At 43.5% G+C, this 17,448-nt stretch overlaps 1 protein-coding gene across 1 annotated transcript in view; it reads right to left on the bottom strand.

Moving 5' to 3' along the window:
• The window catches only part of T265_14170 (hypothetical protein), a gene marked incomplete at both ends in the record, with an annotated part of 154,143 nt that overhangs the window by 18,016 nt on the left and 118,679 nt on the right, over window positions 1–17,448 (bottom strand). The window contains 8 exons of the mRNA XM_009172325.1: window positions 28–281; window positions 3,331–3,400; window positions 6,065–6,255; window positions 7,641–7,967; window positions 8,856–9,071; window positions 13,990–14,267; window positions 14,345–14,528; window positions 17,056–17,238. Of these exons, the coding sequence (XP_009170589.1) occupies window positions 28–281; window positions 3,331–3,400; window positions 6,065–6,255; window positions 7,641–7,967; window positions 8,856–9,071; window positions 13,990–14,267; window positions 14,345–14,528; window positions 17,056–17,238 (1,703 nt within the window). The remainder of the gene's footprint in view (window positions 1–27; window positions 282–3,330; window positions 3,401–6,064; window positions 6,256–7,640; window positions 7,968–8,855; window positions 9,072–13,989; window positions 14,268–14,344; window positions 14,529–17,055; window positions 17,239–17,448) is intronic.

Genomic DNA, 17,448 nt, shown 5'->3' with positions numbered 1-17,448 from the left:
TGAAAACATCATATCAACTGAGCTTACCTGGTCAGCACAATCTGGAATACTCGATAGTCCGCGATATAGGAGGCGAGGCGGGTTAGCGACCTTTTACCGGAACCACCCACACCAACAAGCAAAGCATTACCCCTTGGGGATCGAATCACTCGTGAGATTTTCACCAAATGTGTGATGGCGTCCTTGAAAAACACCAAGTCCATATTGGCGCCGCGGATGTTTTCATTCATACTGGCCATGAACATTAGTAGTCTTTCCCGAAGTACATCGATACTTTCAACCTGTTGAGGAGCGCAGAACGAAAGAAACAGTACATTTTTTGTGGCTGGACGTTACTGTCTTTGGGCATACCCTTCATGATATCTTATCAGCGTGTTTAGATCGCAGGTCCCCTAAAATACACTGATTTTGTACGGCTGCTTTACTTATGAACATTGGATTAACTAACAACTCCCCACTCATTCGTGAAACAGAGTAGCACAATAATTCAAAGTCAACCAAATAAAACGACGGGAGATTTTTGTGTTTTGATCATTTGAAGCAGCTGTCAACATCAGCTACTGAACTGGCTGATCGATGTCAACTGTCCTCTTCCATTTTTCGCGCCAATCTTATTCCTTGGGGTTTACCTCATATTCAGTAGTTCACCCGCAAAAGCACATCCGGCTCCAGGCACTACGTCTCAGTACTACGCACATGCATCCGATGATCCAGATATTGCTGCCAGGCAAGTTTGTCTCGGATGTCAACCGATATAGTTTGCACACGGGTCTGATGTGTCGTCTTGAAAGATGTTCATGAATCATTCATGATAGAGTGATTTTATGTAAGCTTATCATGCTCAGCAATTGGCTACTTTCAAGCAAGACAGCCCATCCGTAAACTGTGCGACGAAGTCACGGAACTCGAAGCGATATTTTTGCATTCTCCAGATCCGCGGGTTAACTTGACTCTGCATGCGTACAGCAAAAGTGAGACAATCATATTTAATGTGGTTTGCTCTCACGAGGTGTCTGGTCGGTGTTGCCTGTATTGCGGAACAACTGATGACAGGGGGAGTGAATGCACGTTTAACTGGTAAACCAGTCGGTAAAATCACAGGCAGCATTCTGAGCACAGATGTTTTATATCGACTGACGGAAAGGACAATCAAAACGTTGAAGACCGAGTGTTAGCGACAGAGTAATCCCGCTTCATACTCAAGACTTGGTGCATACCGGTAGGTCCAAAATAAGTTTGGAAAAGGCGTCAGCAGTCGCGTGGAACTGGGACCAGATACGAAACCAAATACAACACAAGAATCTCTCTATCAAACACTAAATTCGGATGTGCTAGTTACTGTAACTTCGTCAAAATGTGAGAAAATTCGGCTACCGTGGTCCAGTGAAAATACTACTCAGTTGGAGTACTCAGTGCAAAATTCTATGCAGTGTCAGCTGTGTACCGAACTGTATCCTCCTGATGATGAAGATTGGCCTGAACGATGTGAAGAGAGATGGTTATTCGGCTTCAGGTTATTGTGACGAATGCGGCAGAAATTTTAACCCGACGGGACGCATTGCCCCGAGACACAGACACAAAAGCAACACGTCATAATTTATCGCCCTTCCCATGCATGACAAGTTTCAAAGATGAAAACCAATGTAACTAACTTCGTTATTGTCTTCCCTGTTTCTCGACCCCCTGAGGACTAGATTACGTGATTCGAACGCGAAAAAAAACAACTTTCACATCATATCACCAAATGAAATGTAATGAAAGAAGTATGCCCCAGTTGGGAATCAAGTCACACACGGAACGGATATGCGCTGAAGCACAGATCAACGAACAACGGAAATGCAGTGGTAGAGCCATAATCCTGTCTAACTGGCTTGGACTTACTGCACACCTTAATAGACAATGTCTAAAGGTCAAAGCAGGAATCTCGACAACTACGCATCTCAACAAACGGAGGTACATCCCAGCCAAACTACATGCAAAACCACATGTACACGCACACAAAGACAACACCCCCAAACATTGGTCACATCCAACTGCCAGCTGATCTCAGGAATACACCAATCAGACGATATGATAGAAGACCCAAGTAGGACTGACCCGTATTCAATTGAGTGAAAAAATCCTTGAAGAATGTTAACCATGACAACCGAGACGCCGGATTACATCTTATTCCATTAGTGTTTTACCCTTTTAACTTTAAACATATCGCTCTGAAAGCGCAGCTAAAGAAGCGTCTAAAACAACCTCTACGTTCATATTCNACCAATCAGACGATATGATAGAAGACCCAAGTAAGACTGACCCGTATTCAACTGAGTGAAAAAATCCTTGAAGAATGTTTACCATGACAACCGAAACGCCGGATTGCAACATCTTATTCCATTAGTGTTTTACCCTTTTAACTTTAAACGTATCGCTCTGAAAGCGCAGCTAAAGAAGCGTCTAAAACAACCCCTGCATTCATATTCAAACAGCTAGTGGACACTGTCACCATACGGACCCCGAAATGACTTTCAGACTCATGTAATGAGTATGGCCTCAACGACCAAAGGTACGAAAGAAGTGGTTGCCAGAGACTGGCCAGAGTCACTGGCTGTGCTGGCCCAAGTAAAGAGAGCATCCACAACCGCACCCTTCAATCACATCGCTGTGGGAATGTGTGTGTGAAATCGATGAGGATTCTTCATTCATTTCTTTCACTCATATCGTGATGATTGTCTGTGGGAGCCGGAGATACGATGTTTCACTACTATTTTCCACACTGAACGGATGCAAGTTTTTGACTGCAAAACTAGGCTGCCCTCAATCCAATTTTCTTCATCATCGGCTAAGGTATGACTGCGGTAGACGAACATGCTGTACATTGGTACCCGGTGTAATAAATTGATAATAGTCCAGCTGTAACACCCTTCCGGTGACTAGCTGCTATGCCACCGGAAGGAAGCACGAGGGCTTCGATGCTGATAGGTTGCCCGAGCCCAGACAGGGGAAGCCGAAAGGCAGAGGTTAGTTTCGAACCACGGACCTTTCCGTCAGTAAATTTGTACTCTAACCAGTTGAGCCATCTCGCCCCGAACCGGTGTATAGATGGCACACCGTGAAACGCCACAAACATCTACATGCTTTTGACTGTCTATGGCCAAATTATATCGTTAGACTGGGTAGTTACCGAAGCAAATCAGTCGAAAAGCCGCCTGCAAAGACGTTTAACGGATCGATACCAGTGGATTTTTGGCCGATTGGTCGTCAGTGACCAAGCCTGTGTAAATAGGACAATTATGTGGATTTATGGCACAATAGCCTGCAAAACTCACAAAGGTGCATACTTACTGGTTCATATATTTTGGGGGCCGAAATATCGAAGTCCTCCGGTTCTTCCCCCGTTAACTCTGGAGCATCCCTAAAAGCAACAAAAAGATGCTCGTGATGTGCAACAGTTCCACCTCCCTAAACAAAAGTCCATACTGCTATTCTTTTTTCATCATGTTTCAGTATGGAAAAGAGTTTGGCAAGTACAACCCCTAAAGAAAATGAGACTGTCGTGAGGATCATGAAGTAGGAGCGAGTTCGGTTAGCACCTCTTTGTTGTCTGGTAGGGTTTTAGCTGTAGGACGGATTGTTAACTGTGGTTGCGTTATTATCGCGATGCTCCTTTGTAAACAGTATTGTTGCGGCGCATTGAATCGGTCGATTGAGGAAATCCACAAACAGAAGAACCACAATGCTCACCAATGAAAAAGTCCTAATAATCTGAAAGTTGTTTAGAATTGATACGACTGAAAAAATCACAAGTCTAATTTCATTCACGAGTTTTCGAGGAACCAACTATGGATGTTCTTTTCACATTCGGTAATCTGGAACATGTCGGTTTCACGAATACTATGAAAAAGGTAGCAGAACCATGGGTGACGAAAGGGCACATCGATTCCCGGGGAAGTGTTTGACAAAAGATTTCTTGTTTCGTGTAAATACAATTGATCAAATCTTGTCATACATGATAATGATTATTCAACAGCTGAAATTGTATCAACATACGATACCAATCATTCTGTAAGCGTAAATTTCTCCCACGGTTGTCCTTCATTGTAGGACAGCTCTATACAACTGCAAACAACGGATGTAACCATACCAAAGTAGTCAAAGGAAGCACTATGGTTGCGTCGTACAAATTAGACAAGAGTGGCCCCTGTGCTTCGCGTACTGGGAGATAGGTTATCCCAAAACTATATGGTATATCATTCGTTGTTGGTTAGAACATGAACACCGTTAGCTGTGTGCAAAACAGGACCGGCAATACATGTCGTAGCACGCTGGCTTTACATATCGAAATTCAAGATTTCAAATCCCAGGCATCCAAGGGAAGGCACCGCTGATGGACTGTAGTCAGTGCGAATCTAGAGTTTATTCATTTCCCGGACATGTGGACCAAAGAGAATACCGCACCAAAACTAAAGAGGGGTGGATTGATCCAACAAAATCAGTGTGGATGCAAAATAAATTTCAAAAATTTTAGCGTGCAATCAGACAAGTCTCCATTGCGCCACCGGATTGAGGAGTTCTGGCAGGCGGGTCAGTCGACTGAAAAAAACAGGACGGATACTGAGTTATCGTTCAAGGCATCAGGCAAACAAATCACATTGTCGAGGGTTCGGAAATGCTTGCTTTTTCGGACGTGTTACCTCAGTTTCATTCATGGAATGCTTGTGATTAAGCGATGACACACTTGCGTTAGATATCCAGAGTTCCACTGTCGGTGTGGTCCCGAATTTGTTGAGTTTGTAGAGGTCACTCATCATATCACGCGACACAAACACTCAAACCACTTGCAATTCCTGTCCCACTTGCAACCTTAGCCGACAATTTGTACACTACAATTTCTCATCCATTTTTGTTTACGCGGCTACCACTTGCGTAACGCGCCAGGCTTATGAACTTCAACCCATCAGGTCAAGTTGTATTCATGTTCGTGCAAGCATCAAACACAAAGGGACAGTCCTCTCTTCACACTGCACACAATAAATATGCATACAACTAGGCTCAGCACACACTCGCGCGCACAGGACAGGAAGTCAACAGAGTTCCGCAAGTCTCCACGGCCAGCTAGGGCACACGTGTAGCAGCTATACTGCAGAGAAGACACCTTTCGGCTTATTCCACTTTTCGCATTGTATCTATTTTTATCAAGTGCACCTAACTATTGTATTCATCACATTCTAGTAAGGCAGACATTTGTTAGTGCTTGTTGCCTCCTGATAATCAACTTAATTACGTCACAAATGGAGCACTAACAAGTTGTCGAGCTCTAATACGAGCGTATTCGAGTTCGTCGCCTCCCATTTGAGGCAGAATAACTAGGCTAATTACCCCGGGACGGGAGAAGGCTACTAAGAGGAGTATTGTGAATACAAATAATGATGTCACCCATAAGCCCATACTGCTGTCCTTCCACCCTAATTCATTCAGTTGACAGAAAAACATAAATCGAGACAGCCTAACCTGTATCGATTGTGCCAAACGTCTGGTCGGTTGGACCGGAAGAGCGGAAAAAGCGGAAAAATTCATTCCCAGGAAGACCAAATGTAGTCACTGTATCGTCCATTACGTTGATACTTGGAATTCCTCACGTTTATTCTTTCCCCACTTGTAACCCCCGCCCCACTTTTGTGCGTACACATGAACTGGCTTCTGTTTGTCCTTACCACTTCACTCATTTGGCCTTGAGGTCATCCGGCCATTTGTGGCCGACTTTGTGTACGTGTGACTGTCTCACGTGAGGGCCTGTTTGCTCCTTTGGCCTGTACTTTTGTGGTCCAGGTGGACCATTTGTTATGAACAAGTATCTACTGTTGAGGTTTGTAGAATTTGTGAATTTGTCTTACATTAATAGTACCGTGTAGAAACCCAGCTCCGACTTTGTTTTGCCTTTCCGGAGGTTCTGGTATTACACGTCACTCGAAGATACCGTTCACCCGTTACAGTCACCTTAGACATTACTGCGAAGATACAGAACATGTTAAGCGGTGGCTCAGTTTGCAATTAGCACCAAAAATTCAACTGGGCTTACCGCATGAAGTCAACGAAATAAGATTCGGTCTGTAAGTGTGCAAGCTGCTCCTCCGATAGTATTTCAGCTGCCAGCAAACTGATGTATTTTTCAAACCATTGCGTGTCGCTTGGTGATATGAATCGATCGGCTATTACTCGGAGCAGTTCATGTTTCCAAAGCATCAGAAGCACACTGTCATCAATGATAACCTTCGTAACAGAGAAGAGAGTGTGTTAAAGCGAAATCTGGTGTGTTCTCTACTAGAAATATTACACAAGTTCAGTGGTTGGATACGCGATATGTACTAGCATTAAATCTATCAAGCAGGAGTACTCAATGGGTCTAAGGCTTCCGCAACCTAATCGGTAGGTGAAAAAGGTAAACAGATTACGAATAAAACGAAAGTTCATCAGAGGCCCTTTTGCTTACAGTGTTACCCACAGAAAACCGTGTGACCTCAGAATGCGCCGAAATCGCACTTCTTCAGTTAATTTCCATTTGAGAGTTACAAGGTTGGAGCACCTTTTGAAAGGGTTTACTGGAAATCGGACAGCCTGACATCTTCTGTTAGCCTAATGGAAATAAAACTATATACCGTGAACCTGGAAGACGGGCAATTGAACAGCATTGTGGTGTCTACCTCATCGGTTAGTTTTCTGAATGCATTTGACGATTTTCGCCTTTCATTCCTGATGACAAGACAAAACTTTCAGGTGCGAACAAAGTTGGATCTGCATGTTTTCCCGAGCCTCTTGGCTTGTTTTCACTCAGTACGAAAGTCGTGATGCACACTGTGATACAGCTAAAGGATACTTACGCAATCTGTAGTTCTACCTTACAGACGACTTATGTACAAGGCCCCTGCAGCTTCATCTCTGACTCAAGCCGAAATGTTTACCTCATGAAATCATCGGAGGAATCGGATCAATGACCCTGCGGGTAGATACTAGACGACTTCCCTATTCAGTACAGGTGGCACAGTGAGATTATTCTACACCTAGGGAGAAACATCGTCCTAGAGTCGCCCTGTCCAAACGATGTGGAATGGAGCTGACTAGCTTTTCAACCAATGACGTATCAGACAGTCGTCCATAGGAGGAAACTTTTATGTTTGCCTCGAACCGTCGTTTCGCCCACCATAGATTGCAAAAGGCAAATGTGTCCTCGCCCTAGGTTTCGAGGTGACACTTCTCAAATTTGATAGACATCATAGCAAGCGGTTCCTCGTCAGAGAATACGTGAAGAGTGAAAAGATCACGTCATGTTGCTCCATTCAGCTGCTCACCAGTACTGGTCACAAACAAGCCTAACTTTTGAGCCCAGAAGAATTTATTTGGAAACCACAGTAAGCGTGTTTCAAATATGGGAAAAATCCCAGTTTTGGACCTTTTTCACTGAACTGGATGTCGGTCGCTTCAGCGTGATTACGTAGTCAATGTTTATTGATTAGCGCTCATTGAACTGAAAATCAGGTTGTTGGTGGAGCTAAAGATACGGTCTTGTGTGCGTCTTTGTTCTGTTGTTTATAGGAAACAAAAGGTGTTTTTTCTATCGTTCACAATAGGAAATCAGAGTGATGCGAACATTCAGTTACCTCACTTATCGTATTGAGCATGCCTTGCCACACGCGACTTAGATCACGCAAGTTGAAAATGTAGTGAAACTTGGCTGGTGTCGGCAAGAGCCGATTCTTCGTATGTTGCCATATGACCCGGGTGAGCGGAACAAGTTTTTCCACCAACTGTATAACATCTGGTGAGAAACCACGTTCTTCACAATAGTGCCCGGTTCCAATCACGCTGAAGATAGTGTCGATTGAAGTATCACTGGGTAAAGTGCAGTTGAAGGTGCAAAACTGTCGTTTCAACCGTTCGGGAATATCATTACGTCCACCTCCTGGATGGTTCATGGCTGCCAGGAACTTGAAAGCACCAATGAAAAGTAAACTGGTTAGGCTAAAAAATGTGTGCTACTCAATGAGGTGAATGCAGGTATCTTTAGATAACTGGATCCTTAAGTACTGAGCGCACTAGGTAACAACAATTTCACCGGTTGGATGATTCTCTACGTTGCTCAGCTACCACAGTCGGGTGGAAAATGACACTATGAATAGAGGGGCGCATTTTCTTCATACATGCTAGTGAGGGACACAAAATTTGGTGACCTACAGTTGTAGTCGTATAAGAGGGAGGAGACAAGCGTTTTCAGGAATCATCACCGAGCCACATGTGGAATCATAAGACACCTTTCAAAAGGACGAAAAATTTGTGTGGTGAGGGACATGAGTAAGACACTAACACCAAAAACAATGTGATTACGAATTTGCTCATTGACTTTCATCCAACCTAGCGGAAATTCGATGTGGTGGCATTGCAGCACCTCGACTTTCAAAAAAGTTATCGAATTAGGGTTTGTGTTTGGTATCCCCTCCTAAGAAAGGACGGTAATAACGGAAGTTTAGGAAATTCTGGGAAATTTCCCATTTCTAGAGACATAACCTTTTCCCCTGAAAACAATTTACGGTCATGTTTCATATATATTGGTTTTACCAATTTCAAGGCCCAGAAGTATGACAGCATGTCATTACTTGGTTAGAAAGGGTTATTCGTTAATTCTGAATGGTTTTAATTTTGGGTTTGGGCAAGCCACTAACTGTTTCTAAACTATTAGGAATTTGAGCATATAGTTGGGACAACGGTTTAGATGAAAACATATGTTTATTACTCGATAAGTGTTAAAACGAACCTCATAATGAATCGGTTCACAAACGCCTCTATTGAGCACTGTACGTAGGCAATACAAAGCTTACCTGGATATCGACAATATTGGTGAATTCACCAGGCTTCTCAAGACTGTAGAACCCATTCATTTCCATAGTTTGGCGTACAATTTCATTTGCAATTTGGTCACCCCATTCGTTGATCTTTGGCATATTGATATCATCGATGAAAACCGTCATCTTTTTCCCAGCCGGTGGACCGTAGGTTGTGCCAACCCGCTTTTCTACGAAACTTTCGATCGTTCGCTGCAAATTTAGAGCAATAATATAAGGTTTATCAGTCTGACCACTGGTTTAAGTTGATTTCCTTATTCACAAGGTGCCCTAAACTGCATGGGTTAAATCCTGGGGTAAGTGAATTATGTGCATCCAAAGACAGCATGAAATCTGAAGGGTGAAGTAAGCTAGGAAATGGTTCAGGAATCGATGGACTTAAATCCCACAGTTCAAATACTGTAAAGCTGTTAGGGACTGTAAGATTCGGGAAGCCAAGAGTACTACAGGACGACTGGAGCTATCTGACTATACGCATTTCGTATTCAGTGGGCAGCAGGAACAGAGGGATGAGAGAAGTAGAGGCTGCATTAATAACTGATTTTGATGATTCTGATTCATTTATTAAGAACGTACAGTCAATAATAGCGCAATCGGTAGGATCAGAAAAAGGGACATAGTCAGAAGGGTTTTCTGGGAGCAATAGAGAGTAAGTACAGAATGATAAACAAACGTGCGGGCACGGGCCATCAGACCGTGCAAATAGGCCGTATTCAGCCATAACGGCGGAGACGACAGTCAGCACGTTTGGGAGGGAGACTGCAGTACTTGGCTGAAGGTGCGACGCAGCATATCGTGCCGCGTGTCGAATCGGAAGGCGCCTTCAGGCCCGTTCGAAACAAAATCCCAAGAAAAAAGACTATCGAGTAGGGCACAAGATGAACCATAAGTGAGAGGAGAGACCCGGAGAACGAGCGGCAATGAGGCTGAACGTGTTAAAACGAATAGGCGCAAACCATGCTACTCACGAGTAGTCAGAAAGGAGGTAAAAATAACCGCTGATCACCGTTGACACACAAAAGGGATCAACTGGGCTTCCATCGGTTTGAACCTGATGATACCATGTGTATTTCGGAACTCATATGGAATATGGAATGGTTCGCATTTGGATTACCTCCAAAACAACTAAAATCGCGTGAGAGATTGTCAAAGTGATTGAGGGTAACAAACAAAACACATGAAGGGAACACACCCTTAGTGGTTCGTTGTGACATAGGTCTATTTTCATAAAGGAAACTACTCACAAGGTTGCTGAAAAACTCTTCATCGAAGAGTGAATAGTTTCCTTTATGAAAATATACTGCGACATCTAGAATATCGTGCCAACTGAAACATGAGACGGCCTGTGTGCAGTACATTCAGTTGTAGAATATCATAAACGAGAGATTAAATTGGGTGAAAACCAAATCGATTTGCAAATGAGCGTATTTCTCCATAGATCCACATTGCTGCAGTCTTTTTTCCAGTATCATTTAGACTTAGCTTTCGTTGGATATCGGTGTCCTATTGGGCTAATAGACTATAAGCTATCAGAGGAGAGTCACTATCACTATTCATTCAGAGGCAAGCAGAGAGTATCGGGTCAAAATTAGAGGGGAACAATGAACTGGCACTAGTGTTGATGCATAGGATATCCGGTCGATAATTTTGTTACTAACCAAGGTCCTGTTCAGAAGCGCACGCCCTTCCCATAGAGTGAGTCAAATCTAAAGTTATGGAAAGGCTTCTGTGTGGTATCGATAAACGGGGACTAAGGTGAGGCGGCAAGAGTATCACATAGTACTTGCACTGGGTCACACGTGCATCCAAATGAACGCACCGTAACCAATGTATGCTCGAGGGAATGAAACTGTAGGGTGAACAGAAGTAGACAGTTCCAAAGTCACCAACATGTTTAACTGGCAACCCACGACTGTCAATTCGAGCGGACACGACTGAACTGTGGAGCAGATAAAGGGGAACCTGATGGCCCGCGCCACTCAAGAGACACATCCTAAACAGACACATATGGCTAACCAGCGCTAGCCATCATTCGGCTGGATGGTCACAGAATCACCACTAGCACCGCTGTAGGCTTAAGATTTCTGAATGTCCGGAGTGTCAGTGCGGATCTCTCGCAGACTGATACTCGAAATACGCGTAAACAGAATATAGTGGGAAACACTTGGCCACAATCCAAAACAATAGATTGTGATATAACACAACTTATGTGAGGAAGACTTGAGATAACAGTGAAGAGCAGCATTTGACCTGGCAACCAAACCATAACCCATTCGTGGGGAACCACTTATGACTCCCTTAGGTTCGGTGGGTGGAAACGATTAAGCGATTGGTACTCGGAGCACACGCAAAAGCGAATAGCTGATGGTCTGAACCAACATGAGACGTGTCCTAGGTACACGTATCTGGCCAGCTACTGTTATCCGGCTTCAAGCCTGGCCATACAAAGATGGTTAGAGAAATTTGGCTTTACGGAATATCCACAGCATGAAGGCTGGGCTTTCTTGACAGAGGGGAACGGCATGAGTAGTGATGCACAACAGACATTCTAACTATCCTGGACTTTCTGCAGGATGAATTGGATCTGATATCATATCCGTTTATAGCTTCTACTCAGCTGCTCTCCAGGACGATTTTAGTGATTGCGTGAGGAAGATTGATTGACGGTAAGAGCTGATTCCGACTGAATCGAGCGATTGGAGGAACCATCTGAGATCCGCTGAAAAAAAGAACATGAATCTGGCAGATACCGTTTCTCAAATGCGGTCAAGTACGGTCAGAGTTGGTCACCTTGATACTACTTAGTCCCGCTGCGTCCTTGCATTCATATCCATTTAAAGCTTCTACTCATTTGTTCGCCGGGCCCATTTTAGCGATTACGTGAGGAGGATTGATTGACGGCAAAAGCTGATTCCAACTAGATGGAGAAATTATATGCGATTTCGCCGAAAAAGTACAACCTGGAGCTGGCAGATCTCAAATGTAGTCAAGTGCGACCAGAATTAGTCACCTTGATACTACTTCGTCTCGTTGCTTCCTTGCGTTCGCAGACCACAAGGGATAAAGTTGAAATTTTACATACACGTCAAGAACATTTCAGAATGAAAACTCACTAAATCTTTTAAACTTCAACTATATTTTGCCCGACATAACATCGGTTAAATTCAAAGTCTGTTGTTTGTTATTTAGCAAATCCGCCGAAGAGATCGACTGCTAGTTGGTTAGAAAGAAGTTTGGTTATTCACTAGCAGTCACGTTGCTCTGTCTTGGTTGCACGTCGGATGAGTGAGTTGATTTTGGTCAAAATTTTGCCCAGAAATTTAGTTCAGAGACAGAGCTGAGAGTTAGTTTCTTCAAAGTTCCAAAATCTAGTAGAAAGATCAGGGCACCAGACAGAAGTATCACTTTGGGAATAATATCCATGACGATGGTATCCCTACGGGTAGTCTCTCCAGAGAAGAGTAGTTGCAATTTATCTCCCTTGTCTAGTTCGGTCCATCACAGCAATCACACAACCAACATTCACCACTACTCAGCGATGCGTTCACCAGGTGAAGGAAACCAGGGATGAAAGCAAGCGGACGATCTTTTTTTTACATAGAACTAAGGTCAAAATAACGATCTCAAGTTTATATTCCAAGTGGAAAATCCAGATGTCTTTGGGTGTGTGAGCAACAGTAGGCTTTGAATACCCCTCTGGTGCACACGTCTGCCGCTGTCGTTCATCTGCGGCCGGTAATGCAATGGTCTTGGATGGACCGATGGCGAATTAATGCTTTGACTGGTGTGGTGGGCCGAACATGAAAAGTCAATCGAGTGAATCAGCCTGCTTTTGGACGTGAGGAACTGAAGCAGTAATTCCTACTTTTTTCGATGTGGTGAACGAAATGTGAGAAATTATTATGCAAGACGTTCTCAAGCTCTATTTATGCCAAAGACTCCAGAAGGCTTGCATAACACGACGTTCATGTTGCTTTCGCTGTAGCTTGTACGAAAAACGGCGATTTCCCAGACTATTTGCACTACTTGCGCTACTGCTCGAAAGGGTCAAATGAAAGGTGTGACCGCAGACATTAAATTAACACGGCAACTAAGTCTTGTGAACGCGTCCACACAGCGTATTGACAGCAGCTACATCGGTGAATCTATTCAAGTACACCATTCAAAGACAAAGAAGATCAAACTATCGAAAAATACACTCATTTGCAAATCAATTTGGTTTTCACGAGAGACTCAACTGGATCTACCGTTTATGATATTCTTCGACTGAATGTGCTGCACATAGGCGCCTCATGTAAGGCCGCCTCATGTAGCAGCTGAAACATGAGGCGGCCTGGTGCATCACATTCATTTGCCTGGAAACATTACAAACGAGGGATTCAGCCAGGTTCCAGGTGAGTCTCTCTCGCAAAACCAAATCTGTTTGCAAGTGAGTGTAGTTCGCTGATTTCGTGCAATTTGGTTTCAAGTAGAACATAAGGTTGACGGAACCTCGGGGACTGCGCCTACCTGATGAGTCCCAAGAAGGGCGAAACCGGTCGTGGGCTGCCGAAGGGTTTTCAGCAACCTTGTGAGTTGTCTTCTTTATGAGGTTAAATTATGTTCAAACACTACATCCGGCAGCTCATCTGGGCAATTTTTCTTCAAAATGACATCTTAAGTTACCACCTCGGCAGTCGAATCTCATCCCTACTTCACAGGTTAGCGAGTGGTGGACGCCCGAATCGGCACTGAGAACACAGCGTTAATTCCAAAGTGGCAGTTTGTTCTCACGTGACCACGCTTACAGCTCTCTGCCCGAGCATGTGTGATCTCCTTGATACCTATGGCGATTTACACCAGAAACTCATGGGAAATGAGGAAAGTGTCCGTAAATGTGGAGTGTCCATTTTGAAGTTGACCGTTTATGAATGCATAAGGTAAAACACTTCTGCGCTGTCTCCATGCTATCTTCAGAGTACTTCCATCAAGGCAGCTAGATAGTTTCTGAACTAATGATCAGTCCTTTTTTACTTTGTTGAATTTACTCTGTTTATTTAAACAAATCGTCTAGCTTTCATACTTAAATAATTTGTCTCAAAGAGTATTGAACTTTGTTTAGAAAACGGACCTGGAATAAAGCGGGCGTGGTGGCTGAGGAGAAGCTGACGGACTTGGAAGCATGTGTTTCGGGATTGAATTTACTCATGTACTTGTTGATCATCACTGTTTTCGCGGTACCAGGTTCACCAATCAGCAAAACCGCCTTGCCTTGCTTTGCAATCAAATCGATCAAGTAGTCAGTTCGGACGTTGTCCACGTTTGGTACCAGAATGCTCGCAAATTCGGGAGTGTGATCCTTCGGGTAGGTGTATTCTTCAATTGAGTGCTTCCAATGCACCCATTTACCTGGAAGACATAAAGGTAATGATTAACTCCATGTAGTTCATGGAAAATTAAAAACCATTAGGTAACAATCATATCACCTTCGGTATCCACACGATATTCAAATATCGTATCGGTTTTCGCCTCATACTTTTCGGGCAAGTCCAGCTTTAGTTCATTACGCCAGAATGCTTCCAGTTTGGCACGATCGTCCAATTCCAATAGAGCACCAAAGGACCACATTAAACTGAATACGTAACATCGGCTTAGCATGCGCTCGTTCCCCTGTGGGTAAGCGGAATATGTAGAGGGAAAGATGGAAAGAGAAATACTGAGATGAATTGCTGCAGGACTGTACACTACTATTACACTTTCTACTTATGTTCACTTCCCAAAACGCTTTGGTACACTCTAGTCCGTATAAGATATCTGGGACTATCTTATTCAGGAATCAGAGCCGGTACTAATATTATGGGCAGTTGAATTATCTTTCATCAGAACTACTGTGATTCAGACAAATTACTACATCTGACATGTACAACCTTACTAAGTACTGAAATCGCCTTATATGTTTCAGAAAGTGAATTTGAAATGGACTGATTACTTCCGCAACACATACATTTCTAATTGATGAACTATGAAGTGTAGTTCATTGTGTTGTCAGTTTGCAGCACAATGCCCGTGTGAAATTTCTTTTGTCTGGTTCACCTTTACAGTGGTACTTCAGCCTCAGATGCACTCCGATTCGGAGAACAGATCCTGATCCAAACATTCGGCCTCAGTAGTATCGGGAAGTGANGATTAATTTTTTGCAAGTTTGTTTTCTCTCCGCTATTGCTGGGTCAAAGACGATTACCTCACTTTGGTTCAGCAGATACCCATCGTGCCTCCTTAAGTTTATCTCAATATAGAATTGGAAAAGGTTTCACTACGGCATAACTGACGGAACGGTAGATTTCTAACAAAAAATTTACTGTTGTTCCAAAAGACAGCAGAAACACTTTTCTTAAGGTGCGCGCTTTTTGAGGGCTAAGAGCTTACAAACTCATCGTGATAAAGTTCCTCCACCAAATTTTGACAGATACAGATAGGATAAGCGAGTAGATATAATATTACTACTTTGCTCAAAGCAAAAGTTACGCAAATTAGATGTTCTACGCTGGCTATACCGGGGTTGACTATGACCAAAACTCCTCCGACACTTCTTTTCGCGCAGAATTCGGCTTGTTCGCTTTGTGCAGCAATTCACATCACCATTTTCTACAATTCGAATTTTCGGCCTGTTTCCCCCAGACCATATAGACCCTAATGCGGACTGCATCAGGTGTGTTTTATGGAGTTGAAGCTATTTGTGATTCTAAAAACTCGCGAGTTCCATTGTTGAAGTAAATGAGTCCTGTCTTGATGACACTCAGTACTCGTAAGATTGTCGAAGAAATCCTTGGCAGTATACGGCCGGTTTCGCCGTTTTTGAAACAAATCTGATAGGTTCAATCCCCAGAGTTTCTACTTTCTACTTGAAGCCAAACTGTACGCAATTGACGAAGTACGCCCATGTGCAAACCACGGTGGTGTTAACTAAAGACTCAAATGAACCCCAGTATTTTGCCAAGAAAATAAACTGCGGTTTCTCAAGGAACGCCCAGATTAAAAATGAGGCGGCTCTTGTGCAACACATTCAGTTGGAGAGTATTATAAAACAAGAAATCCAGCTGTGATTCAGTTTAACTTCCCATTAAAACTAGATTCGCATGTTTCTTGTTTTTGTCGAAGTTGCGTACCTGGCTTTTAGCGATACGTTAATTAGTGCAACCACTCTTAGTTTTCTCTTTGTGGCCAGCAACCACTATGTTCTTTTGAGGTGCGTTGACCGCTGGGTTGACGTCAAAATAGAAAAGCAACATTCACCGGATCTTGTTATTTGACGTTACGAAGGACAATTGGGAAGCTGGCCGATTATCTCGAAGTATCACACTAGACACATATGCGTTAATATCGTTGCCCTTAGCGTAAACTGATGGGAATGTCGTCTTCTCTGACATTGAAATTTTAGGTGGTTGGACGGGTGTACGTAAATGTGGGTGGTAGCGACAGAAAAATAGCACCGCACTGAGCAGAATCCCCCGAGAAATCCAGGGTGTAACTGTGCATGGATCCAGAGATTTGGATTAAGAGCCGTTGCTGCGCTCGAAAGAGATGAACTGCCAAGACCGATCGTATGTTCACTGTCTGCTTCTCCGAGAAATTAACTCCTGCTGTTTTAATAAAGGTTGACAGGTGAATCATCCCAAGGCATTTCTCTTAGGCCGCATTATCTTCCAGAGCAAAAAGCACTTTGGATTTGACACAGAATTGAATTCATGTAGAAAGCGCTATGTGGAATGTAGCACTGCGATTCCTTTTTCCATGCTTCCAACCCAGTGGGGGGAAACAGTTCTTTGCTGCTTCGTTGATTTTTTATGGAAAACTACCGGCTATGTGAATCAAGCTCAAGTTACATTCCGTTACGCAAACTACCGAGGACGTTTGTTGCAAGAGGATGGGTATGTTCCAATGAAGTGTGAAGTTCACTTTCAAGTACAAGTGGATACAAGTGACAAATCACCTTACTTCTTTCACAATAACTTGCAAAGTGGAAGCCCACTGCGAATGAAAATATGTAGTACTTCAACCACGAAAGACTCCCACAAACTCCATGCGAAAAATAAAAAGTGATCTGCGTCGTTTCACTGCGCACTCAGGGTATTGAAAAAGGGTTTAACACGAAAGTAACTGCGAACAAACTTTGAATGAATACTCCAAGTCAATGTACCTGAATGTCCCCAGGCAGAAGACCACCGAGGATCGAGCAAGCTTGTTGAACCAAGAATGCCTCATGGTAGGCCATCTTGAGTTGCAGATTTTGAGTTACATAGCGATGTGTTTGTGGGAACGAGTTCTTGAAATAATTGTGGAGCTTCTCACGATCTGCCTGTGGTCGTTTCAAAAGCCAAGCCTAGGAAAATCAAAGTAAAAACAGTCCAATTTGGGTTCTAGTAGAACATAAGGTTGACGGAAACTCGGGGACTGCGCCTACCTGATGAGCCCCAAGAAGGGCGAAACCAGTCGTGGGCTGCCGAAGAGTTTTCAGCAACCTTGTGAGTAGTTTCCTTTATCAAAGTGAAGAAGTTTCTAAACTCCTCAACATCTCAGACTAAACGAATAG

The sequence above is a fragment of the Opisthorchis viverrini genome, assembly GCF_000715545.1.
Source record: "Opisthorchis viverrini unplaced genomic scaffold opera_v5_151, whole genome shotgun sequence".
NCBI classification, from domain to species: domain Eukaryota; kingdom Metazoa; phylum Platyhelminthes; class Trematoda; order Opisthorchiida; family Opisthorchiidae; genus Opisthorchis; species Opisthorchis viverrini.
Note: the sequence above shows the minus strand (reverse complement) of the source record. Positions and strands in the feature narration are given on the sequence as shown.